The sequence below is a fragment of the Hemiscyllium ocellatum genome, chromosome 4 (genome assembly GCF_020745735.1).
Source record: "Hemiscyllium ocellatum isolate sHemOce1 chromosome 4, sHemOce1.pat.X.cur, whole genome shotgun sequence".
Classification (NCBI taxonomy): domain Eukaryota; kingdom Metazoa; phylum Chordata; class Chondrichthyes; order Orectolobiformes; family Hemiscylliidae; genus Hemiscyllium; species Hemiscyllium ocellatum.
The window spans coordinates 56,976,194-57,003,540 of NC_083404.1; the positions used below are offsets into that span (position 1 = coordinate 56,976,194).

Sequence of the window (27,347 nt, forward strand, 5' to 3'; positions counted from 1 at the left end):
GCTCAAGTCAGGAGTGATTGAATGCTCCTCAGTTGCCTCAATAAGTGCAGTTCGAACAACATTCAAGAAGCTTGACATTATCCAAGCCAAAGCAGCCCATTTTGCTGATACCACATTCGCAAACATCCACTCATTCTACCACTTAAGCTCAGCAGCTATGTGTACTGTCTATAAGATGCACTGCAGAAATTCACCAAAACTCCTGATACACTGCCTTCTAAACCCATGACTTTTTACAGCTAAAAGGACAAGGCACCAAATATATGGGAACACCACCTGCAAGGTCCCCTTCAAGCCATTCACTATCCTGATTTAGAAATATACCATTGTTCCTTCATTGTCAGGGGTGAGAATCTGGGAATTCTTTACACAACAGCATTATGGGTCAGTCTACAGCATGTGGACTACAGTTGAGAAAGCAACTCATCATCACCTTTTCAAAGGCGACTAGGTATGGGCTGTTATGCCCTGGGTTTGATTCTTCATTAAAATATTCATGCCGTCCTTAAGAGCAGCAGAGGGCAATTCAATCCCTCCACTCAACTCTACTATTTAATGTGATTATGGTTAAATATTTACTTTGATACCATTTTTCTTGTGTTATCCCTTGATGTTTTTCATGTGTAGCAATATCAGTCCTAGTCTTGAATATAATTACGGATCAAGCCTGTGGGTATAGTCTCGGATAGAAAAGTACAAAGAATTAGTAACCTCTGTGTGATGAAATTCCTGTTCATCAGTGTCCTAAATGTGGGCGGCACGGTGGCACAGTGGTTAGCACTGCTGCCTCACAGCGCCAGAGACCTGGGTTCATTTCCCGCCTCAGGCGACTGTGTGTGGAGTTTGCACATTCTCCCCATGTCTGTGTGGGTTTCCTCCGGGTGCTCCGGTTTCCTCCCACAGTCCAAAAATGTGCAGGTTAGGTGAATTGGCCATGATAAATTGCCCGTAGCGTTAGGTAAGGGGTAAATGTAGGAGTATGGGTCTGGGTGGTATACGTTTCGGCGGGTTGGTGTGGACTTGTTGCGCCGAAGGGCCTGTTTCCACACTAAGTAATCTAATCTAAATGATAACTTACTCGGAGCCCATGTCTCCTTGTTCGTGACACCTTATTGATTGCTGTAAACATTGTTTGAATGAGATTACCCCTCAAACTGCAAGGAATAAAAGCTCAGTCTTTTTAACCTTTTCTTAAGGACAGCCCCTCCAACCCAGGAATTAATTTGATGAGCCTTTATTGTACTCCCTATGGCAAAAATATGCAGGAGCATGTCTGTGGTGCATGTTTTCTAAATTTCCAGAAGGCATTCAGTAACATTTTCACATAAAGCTGTTAGCTAAAATTAATGTTCATGGAGTCAAAGGCAAATTATTAACTTGGTAAATACATGTTAAAGGATAAAATTAATATGTATTCAGATTGGAAGGATGTGATTAGTGGGTTTCCCAAAAGATCTTTGCTGAAGTCTCGACTCGTCATTGTTGATGACTTGGACACTACAGTACAAAAATTGCATATACAAGTCCGGAGATGTTGGGGGTCATTGTAGGTAATGCAGACGAGAGGATAGAGTTTGCAAAAGACACTGATTTAAATATGTGAACAAAGCATTGATGTACTTCAATATAAGCAAGTGTGAAACCCAAAAGGTAAATACTTAAATACCAAAATAGTTGTTTTAAGTATTTCAGTGATGAGCTTAGAACAGTGGAGGCCTGAAAATGGTTATAGTCCCTTCTATATAGATGACCGATACGGTAATCGGGTAGAAAAGGAATTCAAAAGAGCCATTGGAATGTTGACTTTTATAACGAGCACCGGAACATACCGGGGATAATCTTTTGTTATGGCTGTACAAGTTTGCCCAGAATACGGTGTACAGTTTAAAGCACCAGAAATTCAAAAGGATGCATTTCCCTTAGAAGGAGCACAGATTCACCAGAATGTTTGTACCTGGGCTCCAAGGATTGAGAGCTATAAGGATCAATTACATACAGAAACTGTTCGTTTAATTCTGTTGTTCACAGACCCACCTACTACCACACCACCTGGTTTTACAGCATATTTTTCTCACTGAGCTAATACCACCTACAGACTTGTACCAACCTTTGAGATGGAAAGTATTTATGCCAAGAATGAGAGACTTTAGCTATGAAAAGAAATTACAGAAGCTAGAATTATTCAGAACTGAGAGTTGAAGTGGCATGAAAATTATGGTGGGTTTGACAACAAATGGGAAGCTGTTTCCAGTTATGTGGGATAGAAGACAAATAGAAAGGCCAAGGGAAGATGAGATTTATTTTGTGACCTTCAAGGTGCTGCCTGAGGGTGGCGTAAACAGTCAAAATAAAAACTTTCAAAATAAATTGGATATATACTTGGAAGGCAAACAATGACAGGCCAATGATTGAAAAGCAGAAGAGTGAGACAAATAATTAAATTTGTAGATAGAATAGACTAAATGGCCTCAACATTCACTAAGCGTTTATTATAACTTGTAATGGATTTTACTGGTTGCTGGTTGGTGTATCCATTTCCTTTACATTCCATTGTGTGTACACAGCTTGCTTTGTCCACTTGATGCAATGGAACCAAACTAGTTCAGATTAGCACTAAAGATCGATCAAGTGTTGCTATTAGACCAAAGAACTCCAGTATTTGCATACATTTTCTCATTTCTTATACATATCACGTAAGGGTAAGTCACATTACTATTAGCAGTTTTCAAAATTCAAGAATGGTAAATAAACCCAAGTATCACAGCAGTTTTAACTTGAGTTGGACATTGTGGCCTGTCTGCTAATTACTGCCATCTAACTCTCATACCTGAAAAATAAAATAAATTATTAAATAGAATGCAACTTCTGAATGTATTCAGTCTCCAGGGCAGCAGTATTTCACTTCTCACTGTGGTGATCTGAGCTCTAAATATTCTGCCACTGCTGTTGTGGTGCTACAGCGAGTACTTATTAATGATCCATTCTTAAGACAATGTAGTTGATTCCATGTTGCAGACAACAATCACTGTGTACTGAATAAGAACTTACAAGACCGATTAACCAGGAAGTGCAATCTTCCTGCTGCCTTTGACAGTGAGGAGAGCAGTTTTTCAAAAGGAAACAAGAAAGATTTCATAGAATCCCTACAGTGCAGATAGAGGCCCATAAATCCTTCGAAGAGTATTCCACCCAGACCCAGCCCTTCATCCCATCCTGAATCCTGTATTTTACCATTGCTAATCCACCTAGCCTGCTCATTCCTGAACACTATGGACAGTTTTGCATAGCAGATTTTGGATTGTGGCAGGAAACTGGGGTACCCGGTGGAAACCCACACAGTGAGAGAATGTGCAAACTCTGCACAGTTGGTCATCCAAGGTGAGAGTTGAATCCTGGTCTGTGGCTAACCCTGCCTAACCACTGCCACTCTTTAGCAGAATGGAAAGCATGTGAAAATTAGTGTGGCTTGCTTTGAAGTTAAACATTTTTGATACAATAAAGAATGAAAGCATATGCTTGATGGACAGAAACCTAAGCTGAGTGGGAATAGTGGGCATCAAGAAGTTAAAATATACAAGTCCCTGAATTGCGTGCAATTTAGAGTGATAGAAATGTACAGCATGGAAGCAGACCCTTCAGTCCAACCCATCCATGCCAACCAGATATCCTATTCATATACCCATTGAAATGCCTTTTAAACGTTGCAATTGTATCACTCTCCACCACTTCCTGTGGCAGCTCATTCCATACACGTACCACCCTCCAACCCTGGCAACATCCTTGTAAACCTTTTCTGAAACTTTTCAAGTTTCACAATATCTTTCCGATAGATTGGAGGATTTAAGCTATAGGGGGAGGCTGAATAGGCTGGGGCTATTTTTCCTGGAGCGTCGGAGGCTTGATCTTATAGTGGTTTACAAAATTGAGGGACATGGATAGGATAAATTGGAAAGTCTTTTCCTTGGAGTTAGGGAGTCCAGAACTAGAGGTTTAGGATGTGAGGAGAAAGATATAAAAGACACCCAAGGGTCAACTTTACCACACAGAGGGTGATATGTGTATGGAATGAACTGCCAGATGAAGTGATGGAGGCTGGTACAATTACAACATTTAAAAGGCATTTGGATGGGTATATGAGTGGGAATGTTTCGGAGGGATATGGACTGGGTGCTGGCAGGTGAGACTAGATTGGGTTGGGATATCTGGTTGGCATGGATGGGTTGGACCGAAGGGTCTGTTTCCATGCTGTACATCCCAATGACTCTAAAAAGGCAAAAGCCAACAACCAAAAGGGAAAAATAATCTATTTGTGTAAAATTTTGCATATCCCACTATACTGCAATATTGAAGTCAAAAGAGAGCTCATAACAGATTCACAATTATAATGCTGCTGAGTGAAAACTAATAATGACAAATAATTTGAGAGACTATTTCCATTGAAGTGAAAACAGGAAATTTTGACTTTTAAGAGCAATGGCAGGTTTTGAGAAGGTGACAAACAAAGATGAATTAAATTCTTAAGATCAGAAGTCAATCATGAAGGGTTAGTAATCTAAAATGATTCATGAGTAAAAGAGCTCAGAGGAGATATTTTCACTCAGTAGCTTGGAGTATGTTTTTGCTTCAGTGTGGCAGAGGCCATTACAATTGTTAATAAAAAATGAGAATATTTGAATCAAAAGATTCAAAGCTCTATGGACCAAATGGTGTTAGCTTTGCAAAAATCCTGGATGAACATGATGACCTTAATTGCTTGTTCCTAAGCTTTGTTTCTATAAATGGACATTTGATGATTGGAAGGAGAAGAAAAGATTTTAAATTTCAGATTTAGAGTTCTTCAGTCATTATTAATCGTTCTAGCCATTTTAATACTTATGTTTGTGTTTAAATTCCAGGAAATGCTAAAACCCTTTTGCTGTTTCATTAATAGAATCCAATGGTGAATTTATGTTGCCAATTTATCTACTGGAGCAAATCTGAGAAATCCATTTCTGGAACTATAGACACTATACTAGTCATATTGTTTTACCATAGCAGATAATGGAATTTGTAATCAATTTGAAAAAAATCTGAATTAAGTCTCATGATTACCTGGTCTGGGCCTACATGCGATTCCAGATCCACAGTAATGTGGTTGACACTTAACTGCCCTCCAAGGCAACTGGAGATGGACAATAAATGCTGTCCAAGCCAGCAATGGCTGTAGTCCGTGAATCAATTTTTCAAATTGCTAATTTGTCAACTTTTTTTTAAGTGTACTTTTGATGATTAGGATGTGTCGTTTTACCAGTAAGAGGTGAGACATTTCTAAATTCACTTCCATTGTCTGCAACTCGTGCCCTTTGTCCTGAAAACCGCATTTCCATGAAGAAATGCTGTTTGTTATAGCAAACATTGTGACCCTTTTAGAGTTCTTTCAGTAAAGATATTTTAATACAACTTGTAGAAATGTGCACATAAATCCTGTGTCTGAACAATAATGGCATGCTGATTTATTTAGATTGCTCAGTAGTTTTAATTGTCCATCAAAAATAGAATGGTAATTCAACAGGCTTCTAAATATTTCCATTCACAAATTTTTAAACAGTTTAAGGCAATTGTTTGTTTCCTGCCAAACAAGTGGTAGCCTTTAAAGGTAATTTGTATTTATTAGTTTAAGTTGTAGTTGTTCAATTCATAGCTTAACTTGTGAATTTGGACTTAATTTGATTCTTGAATCAGCCAGTTATGTTTGGTAGTACTTCATGCCTCAGCCTATCAATTGAGAAAATCCATATTGTTCCAGTTATCTTCAGAGCTGTGATGGCTATGTCCAGATTGAGATTTTAAACAAACATTACTTTTTTGATACTTTGTTTACTTCCCCCTCTATCCTTGGATAGAAGAATAGATATTTGGAGCCACAATTCTTCGTGCATTAATAATGGACAGAAATTACCAGCACCACAAATCTGAAATACCCCATTATCTTATTTGTGTGACTGAGCGTGACATTCTATACCGTGAGCCAAGGTTGCTCCTGAAAGTTTCTTCTTTTCAGAAGTCTTGATGTGTAAACCTACTTTTGGATCCCTGGGTATTAGTGAGAAACACTTAAGATCCTGTGCTTACCTGGCTGGCATTCATTGAATCATAGCAAGACATAGAGTAGCAAAGGAGGCCTTTCAGCATGTTGAGTTCCTGCCAGCTCTTGTTCAGAGCAACTCAGCTGGTTCCACTCTCAGTTCTCCAGCCTTAGACAGCTGAAACCAGCCAGCTCAACAGATTAGGAGTCACATCTATCTGGGATCTGGACAAAATACAGCGGATGCTGGAAATCTGAGGGAAGCAGAATGCAAGAGAAACTCAGCAGTTCTGGCAGCATCTATGGAGAGACCAACAATTAGTTTCCAGTCTAATACAACTACTTTAGAGCAGTTTGTCAGACCTGATGTGTTTCTCTGACATTCCGTTTGTTGCTATCTGTGGCCTTCCTGGTGAGCTTTAACTAATGATCAGTTGGACCGTTAGTATTTTATTTGTGTAATTGCTGCAGAAACCATGAAGAGTAATATTTCAGGTAATGAATCCAGATTACTGTATAGTTTTTGTAATATTTATTAGTAACCAATGCTTTTCTAATTCCTCAATTGTAGCAAACTGAAAGGAATGCCTTCTTTGTTGCTGATCTTGGGAATGTTGTGAAGAAGAACATTCGATGGAAGAATGTGATGACACATGTGAAACCATTTTACACGGTTAAGTGCAACAGCAGTCACTCTGTAATTGAAGTTCTGGCAGGTCTTGGAACTGGTTTTGCTTGTGCAAACAAGGTGACAATTACGACAATTTGTATTTTTGTTTCATTTTAAATTTACAAATTTGCACTTCATTGTTCAATAATGCTGCTCTTACAATTTTAGCCAAGAATTTACAGAATAGAAGAATATAAACTCATATGCCTGAATACCTAATTTATTTCCTCTCACAGAATGAAATAACTCTAGTGCAAAGCTTGGGAGTAACATCTGAAAATATCATCTACACAAACCCATGCAAACAGATTTCCCAGATTAAGTATGCAGCTAAAAAAGGAATAAACATCATGAGCTGTGATAACAGTGTTGAACTTCTGAAAATTGCACGTAACCATCGCAGTGCCGAGTAAGTGCAAAACTTAACAGAAATATGTAGTATAGATTGTTTAACAAGTAACTGGAATAATCTTACATTGTGATGCTGTGATTAAGATAGTATATTTTTATTGTAGATTCCGAAAATAAATTGTATCATTCCCTGTGCATGTTATCAATTTGGAAACCAAAATCTGTCATAAATTTTAAATTGTGCTGCATTTAAATATGGACATGAGTGGATTTGTTTGAGGGGTTGTCAATTGAAGTGGACTTCATTTTCGCACTGAGAAGTATGATTCAAAATGTGAAGTCAAACCCTACCAGTATTTGTTGTAAAACAAAAACTGGATGCACTCCACAGTTTTGTAGATGATTTTCATTTCTTTCAGTGTTGTATAGAAATGGATATTAAGCGCTTTTGTCTAAAGTAATTGCCTTGAAACCTCATTTGTCTCTAAAATAAATGTAGCTGAATTGGTGTGCATCCTGGAGGATCAGAGCATAGTAGATCATAGTATTGGTAAATGGAAACCTAATCTTAGCTTGTGTTTTAAAATTTTAAAACTCAAACTTCCTTGAAGGAGACTGAACTGAAGAAGTCGTAAATTACTATAGTTTTTAAAGAGTAGCCTCTGATTAAATATTTACACTTTGCATAAATACAAATGTTATTAAATAGGGTGACCACCCATTTCATGTTAATGAAGGAAAGCTGAAGAATGAACCAGATATCACACTGCAGTTGGTTTTATGATTGGTATACTTTCACGGTTATTAGTCAGTAGTAAAAATAATCGATGCCTAGTGCCTGACTAGACAGAAAACCTGAACCATCTAATGCAGTACAAAAGCAAAATACATCATGATGATGAAAATATGAAATTAGAACAGAAAGTGCTTGAAACATCAGTGTATGTATAAAAAGTAGAACATGAACCATCTCAGTCAATGGCCAGTTCAGTTATGGAAAAACATCAAGATGGATAGTGATAGACCACACAGCCTGTTAAGTTTGCTCTGCCATTCTATATGATTCTGATTGATCTTCGGCTCCACTAATTGCTCATTCCCCATGTTCATTGTTTCCCCAAGAGCCCCAAAATCTCTGTTTCAGCCTTAAGTAAATTCAAGAATGGAACATTCTCAACCTCAAGATTAGAATTTTTAAGGAGATGCAACCCTGTGAGTGAAGATATTTCTACAGTTCTCAGTCATAAATGAACTTCCTTTATTTTGAAATGCCCTGACATTCTAGATTCCCTAGCCAGTGAACTAACTTGTTTACCTTGTCAAGCACCTTCAGAAATTAGCATTTCATCTTTTATTCATCCAAACTTTCTCAATGTAGATTCAGTTGGGTGGAATAAGCTCCTCATGCCAGAAAGCAATCTGGTAACCTTCTCGCTGCTGGCTTCCAATGCAAGTATGACCTTCCTTAAACACAAAGACTGTGATGTGCACAGCTTTCCAAGTATTGTTTTACCAAAGCACTGCATAACCTTTGCAAGAACTCCTTATTTTAATTCTCAGCTCCCCTTACAATGAAGGCCATTTGCCTTCTCTCGAATGCCACATTCTGAGGCTAGTATAACTTTTGAGCTCAGTGTGGGATAATGGGTAATATGTTTGCCCAATAGACAACCTAACCATTTTTTTCCTGGTTTCCTATATAAATTGTACAGTCTCCTTAGTGTATAGGATTGGTTACAATGATCTACTTCCTTTGCCTACATTTTGTTCTGAATGATTTGGCATCATTAAAAAACTCAAGTTGATGTAAACATAACTGGACCAATACCACAACAGAAATTAATCAGTGAGTTGAGGATATGGAGCCATTGATGTTTCTGCATACTCCTGGAAAGTTCAGTACTGTGGTGCAGATCAAAATTCGAACCGCCTGTTACATGAAAAACTTCTCAAAGCAATTTTTGTGTCAACAATTCTAACATCTTAATTCCTGCATGGGACATTTACACAGCTTGCATGTTAAAGCACTGTTTAAAATAATACTACTTGCACCTAAGTAATTGTTATCCAACTGTTGAAACAGAAAATGGAACGTTCATGCCACAAAAAACACTTCAGAAGTGATCTTCTCAATTAGGAGAATCACCATTTGAATCTCAGACTGAGCAGCAATCTGTTGCTGTTTATCACTTATTGCTACTATAAGTTTTAATTGAATCGATTCAATTGCTTGGATGCTAGTAAGTCACTGTTATTGTTGCACTGTAGAGTCTAGATTCCATGGTTGTGGTTATACAGTTAGGCTGATTTTGTATTTTTGAATCTAAGCTGTCCATAAGAAAATAATCCAAATGGGAACATCTCAAACATTTGGTTTCTAAGCTATAATTTTCAAAATAAAATTGCTCTCAAAGACCAGTGTATTGAGAAAAAATTCATCCATTTTTATTGGTGGGTTATCAATCATGTGCACTGTAATTTAATTAAAAGAATTTGATTTATTACATACAAACACCTTTTACAATACTAGTTTTTTAACCATTGGTATCATTTTGTGCAGAATTTGTCTAAATGTTAATATTCATCTGAAGTTGATTCACCTTTCCTGTAAATTCTGTATTTTTAAGGTCAAAAGTACTGAATGTTAATTTAAAAGAAGAAAGACCTAGCTAGTGTTCATTTTAATGCTATTTAGAAATACTGCTTGCTATAACAATCCAGATTTAGTTAAAGTGAGTTTTTAAACTGATTTTAAAATCTTTATCAGCAGTTATTGTTCTCTGCCTTTTATTGCCATTAGACTAGCATGTTGTCCAGGATTGGTAAAAGTGACAAAAGTGCTTTGATCTGCTGAATGACTTGGAAGTATTATTAATAACAAACAATAGGAAAAGTTAATTATATTGCAATTAAACGTAAAACTGTCAAGGAAATAATGAATCCGTAAGACAGTTAGCAAGGACTACTTTCAGGCACAGCACTATTGCAATGGAATGGAATTCATTAGAAATGTCATGTAAGCTTTCTTTAATACAATCGTTTTCATAGAATGAAATGTTCATCCCAAGGGCATACAAATATCGTATGTGAATCAGTACAAAGGAAGATAAAATCTGGTCCAGAAATTGGATTGTACACTGTCTCTTTCTTGGACAGAAAGAAGTATTGAATGCACAAATTGTCCTGGGGGAGTGCATATACCAAATCAGTTGGAGTATCTAGAGTCACCCATGGTACCTGCTTGAGCAGTGAGTGTTTGTTTCAGGTCGACCTTGGAAACTGCGAATGCTGGAAATTCGAAACGTAAACCAAAACCACTGGTGAAGCTCAGCAAGGCTCCACAGTGGTTAGCACTGCTGCCTTCCAACTAGTGGAATGGCGTTCAATTCTAACCTTGAGCAATTGTGTGGAGTTTGTACATTCTCCCTGTGTTTGTGTGGGTTTTGCTGGGTTACCACAAAACTCCGGCTTCCTCCCACAGTCCAAAGATATGCAGGCTAGGTGGAATGGCATAGTAAATGGATTAAGATTCTGTTGGATCATAGAGAGAATCGGGCTTGACGTTTTGAGTCCAATTATTTTCCTCTTGTTTGGATCAAAGCCTTTCACTTCTGGAGAAGTTATAACTGGGACTCGAAATATTAATTCTGTATCTTTCTCCACAGACTACAAGAACTGCTGAACTTTTCTAGCACTTTCCAATTCCTTAAAGGAATCGTTAGTCTGTCATCAAAAGGCCAAGGATAATCAAAAACCTTTTTGCCAGTTATTGGAAAAAGATTTTTGAATTTGATAATTAGTGGTGTTCAATCTGCCTTGTGATATCCAAAACTAGCTGCATTATAAAGTTATGCAGTTTCACTGAATGTCCTTGACACTTCTTAGTAAAACTATTTGTAACCATGGCCTGCTCATAGCTGATAAATGTTTCAGAATTGGACAGTGAGTTGCTAGGTAATACTGAAAACTTGATGTGCGTTGTAATACTGTAAAATAATTATACTCCGAAACTAACAAAAACAATCTTGGGTGAGATGTGAACTTGCAAATTTTCTGTTACAGTAGCATTTTTTTGTTAAAATCAATTATTTGCCATTAAAAAGTGTAGAAAAGAAAGCTAGTTGGTTTCTTCTCTTCAAGGTATAGCTTGTGCTGAAATACAGAGAGCAATTAGACCCATTCTAAATGTTGAGCCTGTGCAATATTCATTGACATTGCTATTTTGTCATTGGAAAATCTGGAAGCTTCAGTCACCTCCATATTAAGTATTCATAAAATTCTACCTTCCAAAAGGCATGTAGATGGTTGTTAGGTTTAGAGTATCTGGTAAAACTTTAAGACTCAACTGACCTGTTGTCACACCACTTCAGCTGATGAGTAGGGGGTGTTGAAATGATTAGGTCAGCATATGTTGTTATTAACAAAGTGGTTTGTCTTAACCAGAAACAGTTACACTGAGCATTTTCTAATTGAAACAATTGTTTTGTTAGTGTTCAGTGCTCTTAAATTGACTTTTGTTACAGCACCTAGTCAACTCTTTTGATGAAACAATTGAGTCTTGGCTTGCTGCATTTCTCCCCTCTCATGTCCTTTGCAACATATGTAGCTACACATCTAGGCCCTAATCACCAGTTTTCTCTCCTGTGCAGGATTTGTTTTTATTTAGGTTCATGTTCCGAGCTTGGAAGTGGGAGCCCCTGCCATCATAATCTTCATGCTACTGACAGTCTTCAAGCTGCACATGTGGTGATGATGTAAACCAACTGTGCCCCAATCATCTTCCTCTTTTAGGCTCTTGATAGACATTGCAATTGCTGATTCATGTGAAGAAAATGAGATGAGTCTGAAGTTTGGAGCTACTTTGAAGGACTGTAGACACCTGTTGGAATCTGCAAAAGAACTAGGGGTTCAGGTGGTTGGTGTCAGGTAAGCAGTATTAAATATTTGTTTCAATAATATGAAATTACTGGGATATTATGAAACTAAGCAATATGTTAATGTTTCCTGAGTTAAAGCTATACAAAACTTATACTATAAAAATTTCGCACAGACGTGTTTTTATGATCTGTGTAATTTGCTCAGTAGGCAATGTTATTATTTAGCTGGTGTAAAGATTCTAGTGTCTCTTTTCTGTTACTCACCAGTAATCCAGCCTTTTTGGAGTAATTCAAATCTGAGAAATTGAATCAGCAATATGATGTAGAAAGGGGATACAAGGCGTGTCTTTTGAACAGTTCTACAGTTCTCTTTCTGATTTCTATTTTCTGTGAATCTCTGAAGATGGGAAACTGGGAACAGTTGTTCTCTCAAATGGTTACTTTTTTTGTTAGTCCAGGAGCATGAAAAAGCTGAAGCTTCTGAGTATATCAGGTTCCTGGAACTGTATTTGTATTTGCATGCACTTCTATATGTTGAGTGACCTTTACGTTGGAGCACTTTTGCTTTGTTTATGCCACTTTCAACATTGTTATTCACTTGTTCTACGTAAGAAATATTTTTATTTTTGTATAAAAAGCATTGCATTATTGTCCACCCACTCCATTTCTTGCTTAAGAGATTGGATTACCCTTGTCTTTAAAACAAAAGTTTGGTTGTGTGGCAATGACTTCACTCAAAAATAATGCAGCTTGAGACTGGGAAAAAATACAAAGTGGAAACCAAATAATTGCCAGCAGGAATGAAATGTGCTCTCCTTGGCCCATTCACAAACCTCTTAATATCTGGTTTGAGAATGCCATTGGTCAAAAATGAGCATGTAAGTTTGATTTGGTATGTGACCACATTTTGGCAAAATACAAGATAAACTAAAATGATATTGCAACCCAAATGTGGAGGACGTAGAGATACTATAACATTACAACTATTTACAATGTACCGTTTTGCTTCCTAATGATACATAGGAATATGTAGTTTAAACTTATTTTCCCTACACAGGCAACTGCAAAATTGTAATACTGTAGATTTCTGTAAACTAACCTTTTAAGGCTTATGCTGTGATTTTTTTCTCTAATGGTAAAATGTTTGTCTTTGGTTAGTATGTAAAGTAAGATACATTTTACTTGTTTTTCCACAAGATGATTTAGGGTGGATGAGGGAGGTGGTGAGGGTATCGAGCTAGTCAGCAGTGAAGCTTAATTATACTTGGAGAATTGTACTGTGAAACATATATGGAATGTGACCACATTATTAATTTAACACATTATTTTTCAAGCCTAGTATTATTTGGCAGTGCATCCTTTATATACAGTAGTTAGAATATATAAGGTGGAAGATTTTGTCAGCAATTAAGTGTAAACCAGTTGGGCATGATCTTTGGGGACAGATTGCAGATACTCTTTGGGGAGAAAAACATCTATAGAAATGATCCCTAAAGTAATTAACCAGTTCTAGAGATTCAATTAGCAACTGTTTATTTGGAAATTTTATCGTGATTCTTCGCTGCTCAGGTAGCAATTTATTTTTCCTTTTTAGTTTTTGTCTATTTTTAGAGGCACACTGTACAAATGAGTCCATTCAATCCATTATGTCTGTACTGATTCTTTGAATTTTTCTGCATTTTGTTTTCCTTCAAGTATAGTCCAAATCCTGCTTTAAAGGTTTGAAGCTGCTCACCATCCTTTCACTCAAAACAAATGAGGTCACAAAGTATTCACATCTTTTCCAATCTTTTCCCAATTAGCTTGCGACAGAACCCTAAGAGAAAAGTGCAGGAGTAAACCATACATCAATTGAGTCCACTCCATCATTAAGTTTTGCAATACTAGCAGATCTTGGATCTGAACTCCACATTTTTATCTGTTCTCCATATTCTTGATTTCTTGAAAGACCAAAATCTGGCGCTTCCAGAAGTGTAGTAAGTGCTAGAGTATCTGCAGTTCTTGGGGCTAGAGAATTCCAAATATGTACAGTCCTTTGAAGAAATTTCTCCATCTCAAATGATTGTCTCCTTATTCTGAGACTCTGCCCTCATGGTTCAGATTCCTCAGTCAGCAGAAATGATGTTAGTTATCTAACTTGTCAAGTCCCTTCATCATCTTGAATGTTTCAATCTGATCACCTTTAATTCTTGTAAACACTAAAGAATATTGATCCAATTTAACTCATCCCCTCATTAAAACCAATGCTGTCAACCCAAGGACCAACATAGTGAACCCTCCCTCCACCCTGTACAATTCAGTTATGTCCTTACTGAAGTATGGATACCAAATCTGCACATAGCAATCCAACTGTGTGCTGCCCAAAGCGTTTTGCAATTTTTGCAGGGCATTTTTATTCTTAAACTTTTGCAATAAAGACCAGCATACCATTTGCTTTCCCAAGTGCCTGTATGTTAATTTTTGTTCCTTGTATGAGCGTACCCAGGTGTCTTTGAACATCAACAGTTAGGTGTTTCATGCCTTTCACAAAATGTCCCACTTCTGTTTCTGTACAGAGATGCATAACTTCACACTCGCCCGTATTATACTCTGCCATCTTGTCCAGTCACTTAATCTATCTCTTTGCAGCTTCTCTCTGTCCTCCTAACAGCATTTGTTTAAACTATCTTTGTGATGTCTGCAAACTAAGATACATTACTCCTGTTTTTCGTTCAAGTCATTAATGTAGAATGTAAATAGCTGAGGCCTCAGCATTTTTTTTGCAACAGTCCACTATCAACCTGCAAATGTGAGAATGCCCCATTTATACCAATTATTTGCTTCCTGTCCATTAAACTTGCCATTTGACTAGATCATCGCTGATCTGATAATCCTCAACTCTCCTTTATCCCATAACCCTCAATTTCCCTATTGATTAAATATCTGTCTAAGCCTTGAATTTACTTAGACCCTGCCTCAACAGCCTTGTGCAGTGAAGAATTTCAGATTCACTATCATCTGAGAGAAGAAAAAAAAATCCTCTTCTGGGAATCTAGTTGAAAAATACTTAGAAACATGTCTCTGTTGTTTAATTCTGAATGCCATTTTCTACACATTCAAGCCCTTCCAAAATATGTTTTAAAGTGGAAGCAAAGTTTATGGAACCAGGCGTGAAGCTGGAAAATAGATAATTATATGGATATTCAGAGCCTATGGAATTCTTTGAGTCAGTTTGCTTAATGCACAAAGGTTTCAAACTTAGTGATCAAACAGTTTATGGACTCTCAAAGTAGAGGACCTATAAAAATAACGACAATCAGTATTAATAACTTCAAGGAAGTTATTGTTGCTTCCACATTATCACACCCATTTTAAAACTGTAAGTCAAAGTTTTGAGGTAGATTCTAGAGGCTTCATTTAACAATATTTGCTTTGGTTGTGGGGGATGGTTAGCTGCGTGGTTTCAGTGTCAGCACCAGGTTTCCCTGGTGTCTCAGCAACTCAAAAGTTCCTTGCACAGGCTCTTTAAATGCTTTCAATGCAATGTAAAAATAAAAAACAGGGGGCTGCACAACTAAAATTGTCTTTTGCCCTCAAATAAAAAATGTTAGAGGGACTTTGGTTTGCACCAATACCATTTTTATATTAGTAATTAGTGTGTCTGTACTAATCACTTGTGTATTGGAGGCACTTGCTACAAACATCAAACAGTGAGCTGGCACATGGTTCTAATCTTGTGTTTTTTTTCCCACCTGGTAACTGACTCACCCATCATTGGGAATAGTGGAGTGGCATGGTGGCTCAGTGCTTAGCACTGCAGCTTCATGGGATCAGGGTCAGATTACAGCCTCTGGCAACTGGCTGTGTGGAGTTTGCATATTCTCCCTGTGGCAGCATGGGTTTCCTCCGGATGCTCCGGTTTCCTCCCACAATCCAAAGATGTATAGGTTAGGTGCATGAGTCATGGGTAAATATAGTGAATGGGTCTGGGTGGGATATACTTCAGAGGGTTAGTGTGGACTTGTTGGGCCGATAGGGCCTGTTTCCACACGGATTCTAATTCCTATTTACTTTTAAAATTTGTTATAGTAGAGATATTGAAAATTACACAAGTATACAAATTAAGAGCAGAAGTCAGTCATTTAACCCTTGAACCTTGCTCACCCATTCCGTAAGATCGCAACTAATCTGTGTTTTGAATTCGAGTTCAACAATTTTAGGCATCTCTCATGTCTTCCTCCTAGCTCCACACGTCAGGCACCATCATTAAATGGGCTACTACCCCACACAACCCATTGTCGGCTACTAATAGTCCAACAGCTATTTGTTCCCCCAGACTGAGCTTTATCCATCCCTCTGTCCAACTGTTTTTCTCTTTGGGCTCAATCTCCACCTATCATTTACTCTTTTCTTCCTCCTCATCACCCTCTCCCAAAAAAACCAATCTTTTCCAAGCTACCACCAGATCTGAAGCAGGGTCACTGGACTTGAAATGTGAACCCTGATTTCTCTCCATAGGTGGTGCCAGACTTGAGTTTTTCCAGAATTTCTGTTCATGATCATTTATTTTGTTGCCTACCAATAATCTATTACCTTTTTTTACAAACTTGAAGAAACTTCCACCTGAGGCAGAGATTGTCAAATGCATGCAAACCCTCAGGTAGGGAAAAAAGAACATGAAGGACAACCCTTCAATTTTTTTTTAAGTGCCCTCCCTGTTCTGGTCTTGCCCACAAGAGGAAATATCCTTTCCATGCTGTTCTTGAGGCTTTTGAGGACTTTGTGTACTTTAAACAAGTCACCCCTCCGTTCTCTCAACTCCAGTGCATGCATGCACAGTCTGTCTTTCCCTCTAGAAGACAAATGAAGTCATTCTGGTAATCTAGTGAATACATCCCTTTAACTTATCCTGCTCTGAATAATTCCAACTTCTCCGTGGAAATATGACTTAGGAGCATACAATTTCTGGTTGTTTTGGAATCTATCTGCAGTTTGCCAATCTAATTAGGTAATTTTAAAAATTCTATTTTAAAAATGGAACCAAGTCGCTGTTATTCAAGGTAAATAAGTTAGTGTTTCATTGTATAAAAAACTTAGCAACATGTAAGCTGACAATGGAATGAAAAAACTAAGTTGTAATTCTATATTTGCATAATGCTTGAATCTGATGATTATGATTAAGCTTAAAAGCAGGTTTGCAAATGTTTATGGACTACTAAATGGTTGCAGGCTTATCTCAGTCATAATCATATAATGTACTATTTTGTATACCGTTGCCAGGTTTCATGTTCCAAGCTCAAGTGGCAATATGGAAGCATATTTACATGCTTTGGCTGATGCTCGATGTGTGTTTGACATGGCTGTAAGTACCTTAATTTTATTAAATTATTGAGAATAGCTCAAAATGTTAGGATGTGTGTTGTATTGCAATATTGAATTTATTCAGTAGAGGGTGCTGCTCTCACTAATTTGGTTGGTTTACTGAGTTTTGTTACTGCGAATCATACATTAATGGATCATCTCAGATATTTTAATATCTGTCAAAAATTACATTGACTATATTAAACACAAAGTTGTAAGAACATAACTGATATTGTGACATGTTCAAATGCTGTTCTTCGCAACTGAGCAACTGTTCTGAAAACTTTCTCTCCTTTTTATCGTCACAACCGGAGTCAAATCAATTAATCCTTCTGAGCAACTTGAGTTGAAACGTGTCTTCCAGTTTCTTTGTGTTGAAAGATTTGTTCTTTTCTTTGTTTAACTTAATGGTGGTATGTGTTAGTTTTCAGGAAATGCAGTTTACATAGCAAAGTTAGATGCTTTGAAGCAAAATTAAGTAAACTCTGATTGCTACTCTTCCATTTTAGGCAGAGTTTGGTTTCAACATGAATATCCTTGACATTGGAGGTGGTTTTTCTGAAACAGATGGGGAATTGGAGCTTGAAAAGGTATGGCAAGGCTTTGTTCTATTTAGTAGAGTCATGGAGATATACAGCACGGAAACTGGCTCTTCTGTCCAACTCCTCTATGCCTGCCAGATATCATTAATTAATCTCGCTCCATTTTTCAGCATCTGGCCCATATCCCCCTCAACATTTCCTATTCATATACCTGTCCAAATTCCTTTAAAATGTTGTAATAGTACCAAAGCGTCCTCCACCTTTTCTATCAGTTTGTTCCATACATGCACCACCTTCTGCATGGAAAAATTGTCCCTGCAGGCCATTTTATATCTTCCTCCTCTCTCCTTAAACCTAAACACTCTAAATTTGGACTCCCCCACCCCAGGGAAAAGACCTTGCCTATTTACACTATCCAGGCCCTTCATGATTTTATAAACCTCTATAAGGTCACCCCTCAGCCTCTGACAGTCCAGGGAAAATAGCTCCAACCTATTCAGTCTCTCCCTATAGCTCAAATCCTGTAACATCCTCGTAAATCTTTTCTGAACCCTTTCAAGTTTCGCAACATTCTTCCTATAGGAGGGAGACCACAGTTGCCTGCAAGTGTAAAAACAAAACATTCATAATCAAAGAATAATACAGCATGTGTAATTTCCTGATACTGTTGAGTCTTGAGTTTCGCTATACTTATGTGATAAGTGCTGAACAAAAATATGTAACCAGATATCTTGCACACTTGCCAATGGCTGATTACAGAAATGCATCAGCAAAACTCTGAATAGGTTATCCCAACTACATGTCTTTTCAAAAATATTCATCTCGTTTTATGAATTTTTCTTCAGAATAAAAAAAATTCACAAGGTGTTTTAAAACAATCTTTTTGGGAAAAAGTGATTTGTCCATTTTGATTTGCTGTTTGACGTATTTGAAATATTTTGTTTTCACTATGTAGATGAGTTTCTTCTTAAATTTAGCCAGCTATTTCAAATGTTTCTACGTCATGGTTTTAATAGCTGTTACTTATGTATAATTCAAATATATGAATACAGTTTGTATTTTAGTAACAAGTTTGTCTCCCATTCTAGGTTTGTGATGCAATTGATCCACTCCTTGATATTTACTTTCCTTCCGAAAGTGGCATTAAAATCATTGCTGAACCTGGTAGCTACTATGTGAATTCTGCATTCACTCTAGCAGTTAATATTGTAGCCAAGAAAGCTGTTGCAAGAGATTCACAAGATCAGTCTGGAGGTAATTCCAAGCATTCTCATTGTGTTACATTAACAGAATAGTATGCTGTTGATTTAAACATTTCTGGTTTAAATTGAAATATTGCTCAGGATTAACTTTTATTCCCTGAAAAATATTGCGTACTTCTAAAGTTTCTGGTATATTTTAAAGCTGGTGAGGGTTTTCTAAACTTTCCTGTAAAACTCGTCTTCCATAGATTCTTTCAATTGTTTGACAAAGTTTGACACATCACACTGAACTGATTTGACTTTATCAGAGTGCAGTATACAAATCCACTGAGCATCAAGTTCAGTGATGCTATTTTTTATAATTAAACAACAATGGCCAGGAGTCTAATTCTGAAAATAATTATTTCCTTATCCTTTTTAGTGGTTGTCTCCTCGGTGAACGATGAACCATTCTTCATATATTACATAAGTGATGGTGTTTATGGCTCTTTTGCAAGCAGCTTATATGGCACTGTGAATGCCATTCCAATTCTTCACAAGGTGAGATTATTATATTGCAGATGCTAGGAACTGGAATTACGTTGTAAATTCAAATTTATTGATTTTATGTTGAGAGAATTTGTTAGATACATTTTAAGCATTTCGATCCACTAAGTATGATTTTTGCATGTCAACTTGACAAAGTCAGAGCTCATAATTAGTGCAGTTGTTACAATAAGTATGTCTTTCAAAATTGTATTTCCTAGGCAAGGTCTTCTGTGTTTGGAACTGAAAAATAACTCAAGCTGCCATCTCAATTTTTCTGAAGCCAAAAATGTTTTTTTTTGTTTACTGATTACTGTCTACTTGAAACCTAAGACCATCTTTGAAGCTCTATTGTGCCTTTTGGCTGTGAAACTCTGATGGTCCAATGTAGCTGATAAGTCATTTTCCTTTCTTTCACTGTAGAAGCCAAATTCAGGAGAGCCTGTGTTTGCTAGTAGCCTATGGGGACCATCCTGTGATGGGCTTGATCAAGTTGTGGAACACTGTCTCCTACCTGAACTAAGTGTTGGTGATTGGGTCATCTTTGAAAACATGGGAGCATACACGTTGGAGCAGTCTGCTTTTAGTGAGCTCGAGAGGCTGCCAGTTTACTGTGTGATGTCAATCAATGATTGGTAAGTCTCAAATTTAGTGAAGCCATGAAAAAAATAGTGGCTTCAATAATAACCAATTGATCTGTCAGAAGTAGGTGAAAAGTTAGATGCCTTTTAGATGTTCATCTCTAATGGATTATGATTTGTCTCAGGTATTGGATGCAGGAAGTTGGTTTAACCTTGGAAACATCTGTGAAGAACTTCTCTTGTGTGCCTTCCTGTTTTCAGCTAAACCAAGAAGAAGGCTTTCCAGCTGCAAGTTTGTCTGGCATCAGTGCTTAAGTTACTGAATTTTGCAGTTCTGTTCAATCGCATGTCTGGTTTGTATTCCAACGTGGAAGACAACCAGTGGAACAATCCTGCTTTGTTTCTTTTAATTTTTTTTTTGTTAAATTTTAACTCAAAAACTTGAAATAGTTAATCGGGACCAGGCAGAAATCAGCTAGAATAACTACAAGTGGTCATGTGGAAAAATTAACATTTTAACCATCTGAAATGAAGCCTGCAAGTTGATGTAACTTTTTACTTTCTCCTTCTTCCTTCCTCCCCCACCCCATCATCCCCATCCCACACAAACCAACAATAAAATATGCAACAAAATGGATGACTCGGAAGAGATGGAAACCTATCGCTGGGTTCCCTGCTTAAACAGTTTACATGTTCACAATTTTTATACAGATATTCTTATAGATGTCTTTGAGGTTTTTTGCCCAGTTAACAGAATAACCAGAGCAATTTGACTTGATGTGTAAAATGTTTAGGATGTGTAAAATATGTGCTTTGTTCTGTAGTTAATAAATGTAAAATTGCAACAAACTTTCTATGATCTTATTGTCCCTGTTTTGATTTCCAATAAAATTATATAGCTTCATTTTGGTTTGTTATGTTAATTGAGTATCATGCCAAAAGCCAAGTACAAAGTACTGTCAGTTCTGCTATAATGCATGTTTCTTCAACATGAATTGGCTTTAACGATATTGAAGAATTTAGACAGTTATTTATAGAATGCATACTTTCCTTACATATATTGGCTATAACATGGTATTGGTCCCATTAGTAAAAATGGTGCGGCTATTGCATGACTTTCTTACAATGAGGTCACACTAGAACTGAACTGGGTCAGATCCAACTAGTTGAGCTTGTTAAAGATTGGAGGTAATAAATACATTTACCACTCAATACAAGGCATTGTTCTGCAAGTAATACACAACATCGTTTGCAATCTTTCTGTAATAATTGTTGGTCATGTGAATTTTCCTTACAGGCAGGATCAATGTAGTTAGTTTCACTTTTAGGTATCATGTTTATTGAAAAATGTTGAAAGTTCATTTATATAAATACCAAACTGACTCGAAGGTTGAGAACAATACAGATCAGCTAGCTATTTGCATTCAATAACTAGGGATAGGGCACTACGTTACATCAAATTATCAGTGACGAATTGTAGACAAAATAGGTTGGCTTGACTTCCAGTTACATTGTCTGAAATCTGAAATACAGTAGTTAAGAATGATCACTTCTGTGGTTGCTTTTTCATGAAATTGTTTTATTCATATGTTGCAGCCATTAAGATGGCTGTAGATAACGCAGAGTTGACCTTATCCATTCTAAAAATCCCAGCCTTGATGGGCTGTAAATTTCATCACTGGAAAATGACAGCCACTGTTGAAAAAAATCACTTCATTCTAAGGTTCAAAATAAATGATCAACAATGCAATAGAAAAATGCTGCATTTCACTATTTTGCTCTTCTGCTCTTCAATGCCTTGTCTGTTTCATCGCATCCCAAGTGCACCAAACAGGCAGATCCTCAAGCTGAGACTCTGTCAATTTATCCTATCCATGTCCCTCATGCTTTTATAAGCCTCCATAAGGTCACCCCTCTGTCTCCAACGTTCTAGGGAAAACAGCCCCAGTCTATACAGCCTCTCCCTGTAGCTCAAATCCTCCAACCCTGGCAACATCCTTGTAAATCTTTTCAAGTTTCACATCATCTTTCCAATAGGATGGAAACCAGAATTGTACGCAATATTCCAACAGTGGCCTGTACAGCCACAACATGACCTCCCAACTCCTGTACTCAATACTCTGACCAATAAAGGAAGGCATACCAAACACCGCCTTCACTGTCCTATCTTTGAAGAGGTGACAAGTAGGTTAGACCAGGGAAACCCAGTGGATGTGGTCTATCTAGACTTCCAAAAGGCCTTTGATAAGGTGCCACACGGGAGGCTGCTGAGCAAGGTGAGGGCCCATGGTGTTTGAGGTGAGCTATTGGGATGGATTGAGGATTGGCTGACAAGGCAGAGAGTTGGGATAAAAGGTTCTTTTTCAGAATGGCAGCCGGTGATGAGCGGTGTCCCGCAGGGTTAAGTGTTGGGGCCACAGCTGTTCACGTTATAAATGATCTGGATGAAGGGACTGGGGGCATTCTAGCGAAGTTTGCAGATGATACGAAGTTAGGTGGACAGGCAGGTAGTACTGAGGAAGTGGGGAGGCTGCAGAAGGATCTAGACAGTTTGGGAGAGTGGTCCAGGAAATGGCTGATGGAATTCAACATGAGCAAATGTGAGGTCTTGCACTTTGGCAAAAAGAATAAAAGCATAGACTACTTTCTAAACGGTGAGAAAATTAGTAAAGCCAAAGTACAAAGGGATCTGGGAGTGCTAGTTGAGGATTCTCTAAAGGTAAATATGCAGGTTGAGTCCGTGATTAAGAAAGCGAATGTAATGTTGCCACTTATCTCAAGAGGGTTGGAATATAAAAGCACCGTTGTGCTACTGAGACTTTATAAAGCTCTGGTTAGGCCCCATTTGGAGTACTGTGTCCAGTTTTGGTCCCCACACCTCAGGAAGGACATACTGGCATGAGCGTGTCCAGCGGAGATTCACAGGGATGATCCCTGGAATGGATGGTCTAACATACGAGGAACGGCTGAGGATCCTGGGATTGTATTCATTAGAGTTTAGAAGATTAAGGGGAGACTTAATAGAAGCTTACACGATAATACATAACTTGGAAAGGGTGGACACTAGGAAATTTTTTCCGTTAGGTGAGGAGACTAGGACCCATGGACACAGCCTTAAAATTACAGAGGGTCAATTCAGAACAGAAATGCGGAGACATTTCTTTAGCCAGAGAGTGGCGGGCCTGTGGAATTCATTTCCGCAGAGTGCAGTGGAGGCCGGGATGCTAAATGTCTTCAAGGCAGAGATTGATAGATTCTTGTCGTCTCGAGGAAATAAGGGCTACGGGAAGAATGCGGGTAAGTGGAGTTGAAATGCCCATCAGCCATGATTGAATGGTGGAGTGGACTCGATGGGCTGAATGGCCTTACTTCCACTTCTATGTCTTATGGTCTTATCTACCTGTGACTCTACTTTCAAGGAGCTACGAATCTGCAGTCCAAGGTGTCTTTGTTCAGCAACACTCCCTAGGACCTTACCATTAAGTATGTAAGTCCTGCTAAGATTTACTTTCTCAAAATGCAGCACCTTGCATTTATCTAAATTAAACACCATCTGCCTTTTCTCAGCCCATTGGTCCACCTGATCAAGATCCTGTTGTAATCTGAGATAAGCTGTTTCACTGTCCACTGTACCCCCAATTTTGGTGTCATCAGCAAACTTAATAATTATACCTCTTATGCTCACATCAAAGTCATTTTATATAAATGATGAGAAGTAGTGGACCCAGCACCAATCTTTGTGGCACTCCACTGGTCACAGGCCTCCAGTCTGAAAAACAACCCTCCTCCACCACCACCCTCTGTCTTCTACCTTTGAGCCAGTTCTGTATCCAAATGGCTACTTTTCCCTGTATTCTGAGAGATCTAACTTTGCTAACCAGTCTCCCATAGGGAATCTTGTTGAATCCCTGACTGAAGTCCATATAGATCATATCTACCCCTCTGCCCTCATCAATCCTCATTGTTACTACTTTAAACAAATCAGTCAAGTTTGTGAGACATGATTTCCCATGCACAAATCCATGTTGACTATCCCTAACCAATCTTTGCCTTTACAAATACATGTACATCCTGTCCCTCAGGATTCACTCCAACAACTTGCCCACCACTGATGTTAGGCTCATTGGTCTCTAGTTCCCTGGCTTGTCCTCACCACCTTTCTTAAACAGTGGCACCACGTTAGCCAACCTCCAGTCTTCTGGCACCTCACCTGTGACTATCGATGATATAAATACCTCAGCAAGAGGCCCAGCAATCATTTTTCTAGCTACCCACCGAGGTCAAGGGAAAATCTGATCAGGGATTTATCCACTTTTACGTGTTTCAAGACATCCAGCACTTCCTCTGTAATATGGACATTTTTCAAGATGTTACCATCTATTTCCCTCTTCTGTCCTTTTCCACCGTAAATACTGATGCAAAATACTCATTTAGTATCTTTCCCCCATCTCTTGTAGCTCCACACACAGGCTGAATTGCTGATCTTTTGAGAGGCCCTATTCTCTCCTTAGTTACCCTTTTATCCTTAATGAATTTGTAAAAACACTTTGGATTCTCCTTAAGTCTGTTTGCCAAACTCAGTACTCGAAGATGAAATGCAAATGACAATCAAGACTGGAGTACAAACTGTTTTCTTCACCATGAGTCCCATACTCAACCACTGTAGATATTGACCTATATAGTATGAAAGTGGAGGGTCCTAAAAACCTCCAAATGATAATGTAGTATATGTCACACTTATCGTGCATGCATATATGACCGCTCAGAATAGGTTCAGCTGCAAGGATGCTAAAATACACTTCCTCTTGCACAGTAATTATAACATCCTTTTCTAGTTGGGCAACATTTTCTAGCTGCTTGATCAACCAAATTATTCATGAACATACAGGTCAAATCAAGATTTAAAAACCGTTGAAAGGTATACATTACATTTAGGAGAAACAATGTTCTCAAGTTCCACTATATATCCATAAAGTTTTCTTGGTGTCAGTAGATTTTTTTTGTTGGTAACTTTGTTCCTGGCAGAATTGTAAAGGTAGCACAGATGGAGACACATTACAGGCAAGTCTTAGCACTATCAATTTTCACAAAAATTTATAATTGCGAAATGAAATTTGCTAATTCCTGAATCCGTTCTCACCTGTCAAGTGAGGTTTTAGTTCAGTAGATTGCCCTAAATGTGTATTGTGTAAAAAGTTAGAAACATGGACAAAGTTAACAAAATGGCATGACCCCACCTCCCACCAACAAACCATCATCTCCCAGACCATCCGTAACCTCATCTCCTCAGGGGATCTGCAATCCACCGCCTCTAACCTCATAGTCCCACAACCCCGCACCGCCCGTTTCTACCTCCCGCCCAAAATCCTCAAACCTGACTGCCCCAGCCGACCCATTGTCTCAGCCTGCTCCTGCCCCACCGAACTCATCTCTGCATACCTCGACACGGTTCTGTCCCCCTTAGTCCAAGGACTCCCACCTACAGTCGGGACACCACCTACGCCCTCCACCTCCTCCATGATTTTTGATTCCCCGGTCCCCAACGCCTTATCTTCACCATGGACATCCAGTCCCTGTACACCTCCATCCTTCATCATGAAGGACTCAAAGCCCTCTGCTTCTTCCTTTCGCGCCGTACTAACCAGTACCCTTACACTGACACCCTTCTTCGACTGACTGAACTGGTCCTCAATCTGAACAACTTCTCTTTCCAATCCACCCACTTCCTCCAAACCAAAGGAGTAGCCATGGGCACCCGCATGGGCCCCAGCTATGCCTGCCTCTTCGTAGGATATGTGGAACACTCCATCTTCCACAGCTACACTGGCACCACCCCCCACCTTTTCCTCCGCTACATTGATGACTGTATCGGCGCTGCCTTGTGTTCCTATGAGGAGGTTGAACAGTTCATCCACTTTACTAACACATTCCACCCCAACCTCAAATTTACCTGGACCGTCTCAGACTCCACCCTCCCCTTCCTAGACACCTCCATTTCTATCTCGGGCGACCGAATCAACACGGACATTTACTATAAACTGACCGACTCTCACAGCTACCTAGACGACACCTCCTCCCACCCTGCCCCCTGTAAAAACGCCATCACATATTCCCAATTCCTTCGTCTCCGCCGCATCTGCTCCCAGGAGGACCAGTTCCAATACCGAACAACCCAGATGGCCTCTTTCTTCACAGACCACAATTTCCCCCCAGACATGATCGACGATGCTCTCCACCAAATCTCCTCCACTTCCCGCTCCTCCGCCCTTGAGCCCCGCCCCTCCAATCGCCACCAAGACAGAACCCCACTGGTTCTCACCTACCACCCCATCAACCTCCATTTACATCGTATCATCCGTCGCCATTGCCGCCACCTCCAAACAGGATATATTTCCCTCCTCTCCCCTATTGGCGTTCCGAAAAGACCACTCCCTCCGTGACTCCCTTGTCAGGTCCACACCCCCCATCAACCCAACCTCCACTCCCGGCACCTTCCCCTGCAACCGCAAGAAATGCAAAATTGCACCCACACCTCCCCCCTTATTTCCCTCCAAGGCGCCAAGGGATCCTTCCATATCTGCCATAAATTCACCTGCACCTCCACACGCAGCATTTTCTGCATCTGCTGCACCAGTTGTGGCCTCCTCTATATTGGGGAGACAGGCCGCCTACTCGCAGAACGTTTCAGAGAACACCTCTGGGACACCCGGAGCAACCACCCCGTGGCTCAACACTTCAACTCTTCCTCTCACTCCAACAAGGACATGCAGGTTCTTGGAATCCTCCATCGCCAGACCATAGCAACACGACGGCTGCAGGAAGAGCGCCTCATCTTCCGTCTAGGAACCCTCCAACCACAAGGGATGAACTCAGACTTCTCCAGTTTCCTCATTTCCCCTCCCCCCCGACCTTGTCTCAGTCCCAACCCTCAAACTCAGCTCCACCTTCCTAACCTGCAATCTTCTTCCTGACCTCTCCGCCCCCACTCCCACTCCAGTCTATCACCCTCACCTTAAACTCCTTCCACCTATCGCATTTCCAACACCCCTCCCCCAAGTCCCTCCTCCCTACATTTTATCTTAGCTTCTTGGCACACTTTCCTCATTCCTGAAGAAGGGCTTATGCCAGATACGTCGATTTTCCTGCTCCTTGGATGCTGCCTGATCGGCTTCGCTTTTCCAGCAACACATTTTCA

General features: G+C 39.1%; 1 protein-coding gene across 1 annotated transcript in view; it reads left to right on the forward strand.

Moving 5' to 3' along the window:
* The window catches only part of LOC132813745 (antizyme inhibitor 1-like), a 38,451-nt gene extending 17,450 nt beyond the window's left edge, over window positions 1–21,001 (forward strand). The window contains exons 4-12 of the mRNA XM_060823251.1: window positions 6,636–6,812; window positions 6,971–7,143; window positions 11,877–12,011; window positions 17,222–17,303; window positions 17,812–17,892; window positions 18,933–19,098; window positions 19,468–19,586; window positions 19,995–20,206; window positions 20,338–21,001. Of these exons, the coding sequence (XP_060679234.1) occupies window positions 6,636–6,812; window positions 6,971–7,143; window positions 11,877–12,011; window positions 17,222–17,303; window positions 17,812–17,892; window positions 18,933–19,098; window positions 19,468–19,586; window positions 19,995–20,206; window positions 20,338–20,467 (1,275 nt within the window). The 3' untranslated portion in view covers window positions 20,468–21,001. The remainder of the gene's footprint in view (window positions 1–6,635; window positions 6,813–6,970; window positions 7,144–11,876; window positions 12,012–17,221; window positions 17,304–17,811; window positions 17,893–18,932; window positions 19,099–19,467; window positions 19,587–19,994; window positions 20,207–20,337) is intronic.
* The last annotated feature ends 6,346 nt before the right edge of the window (window positions 21,002–27,347 follow it).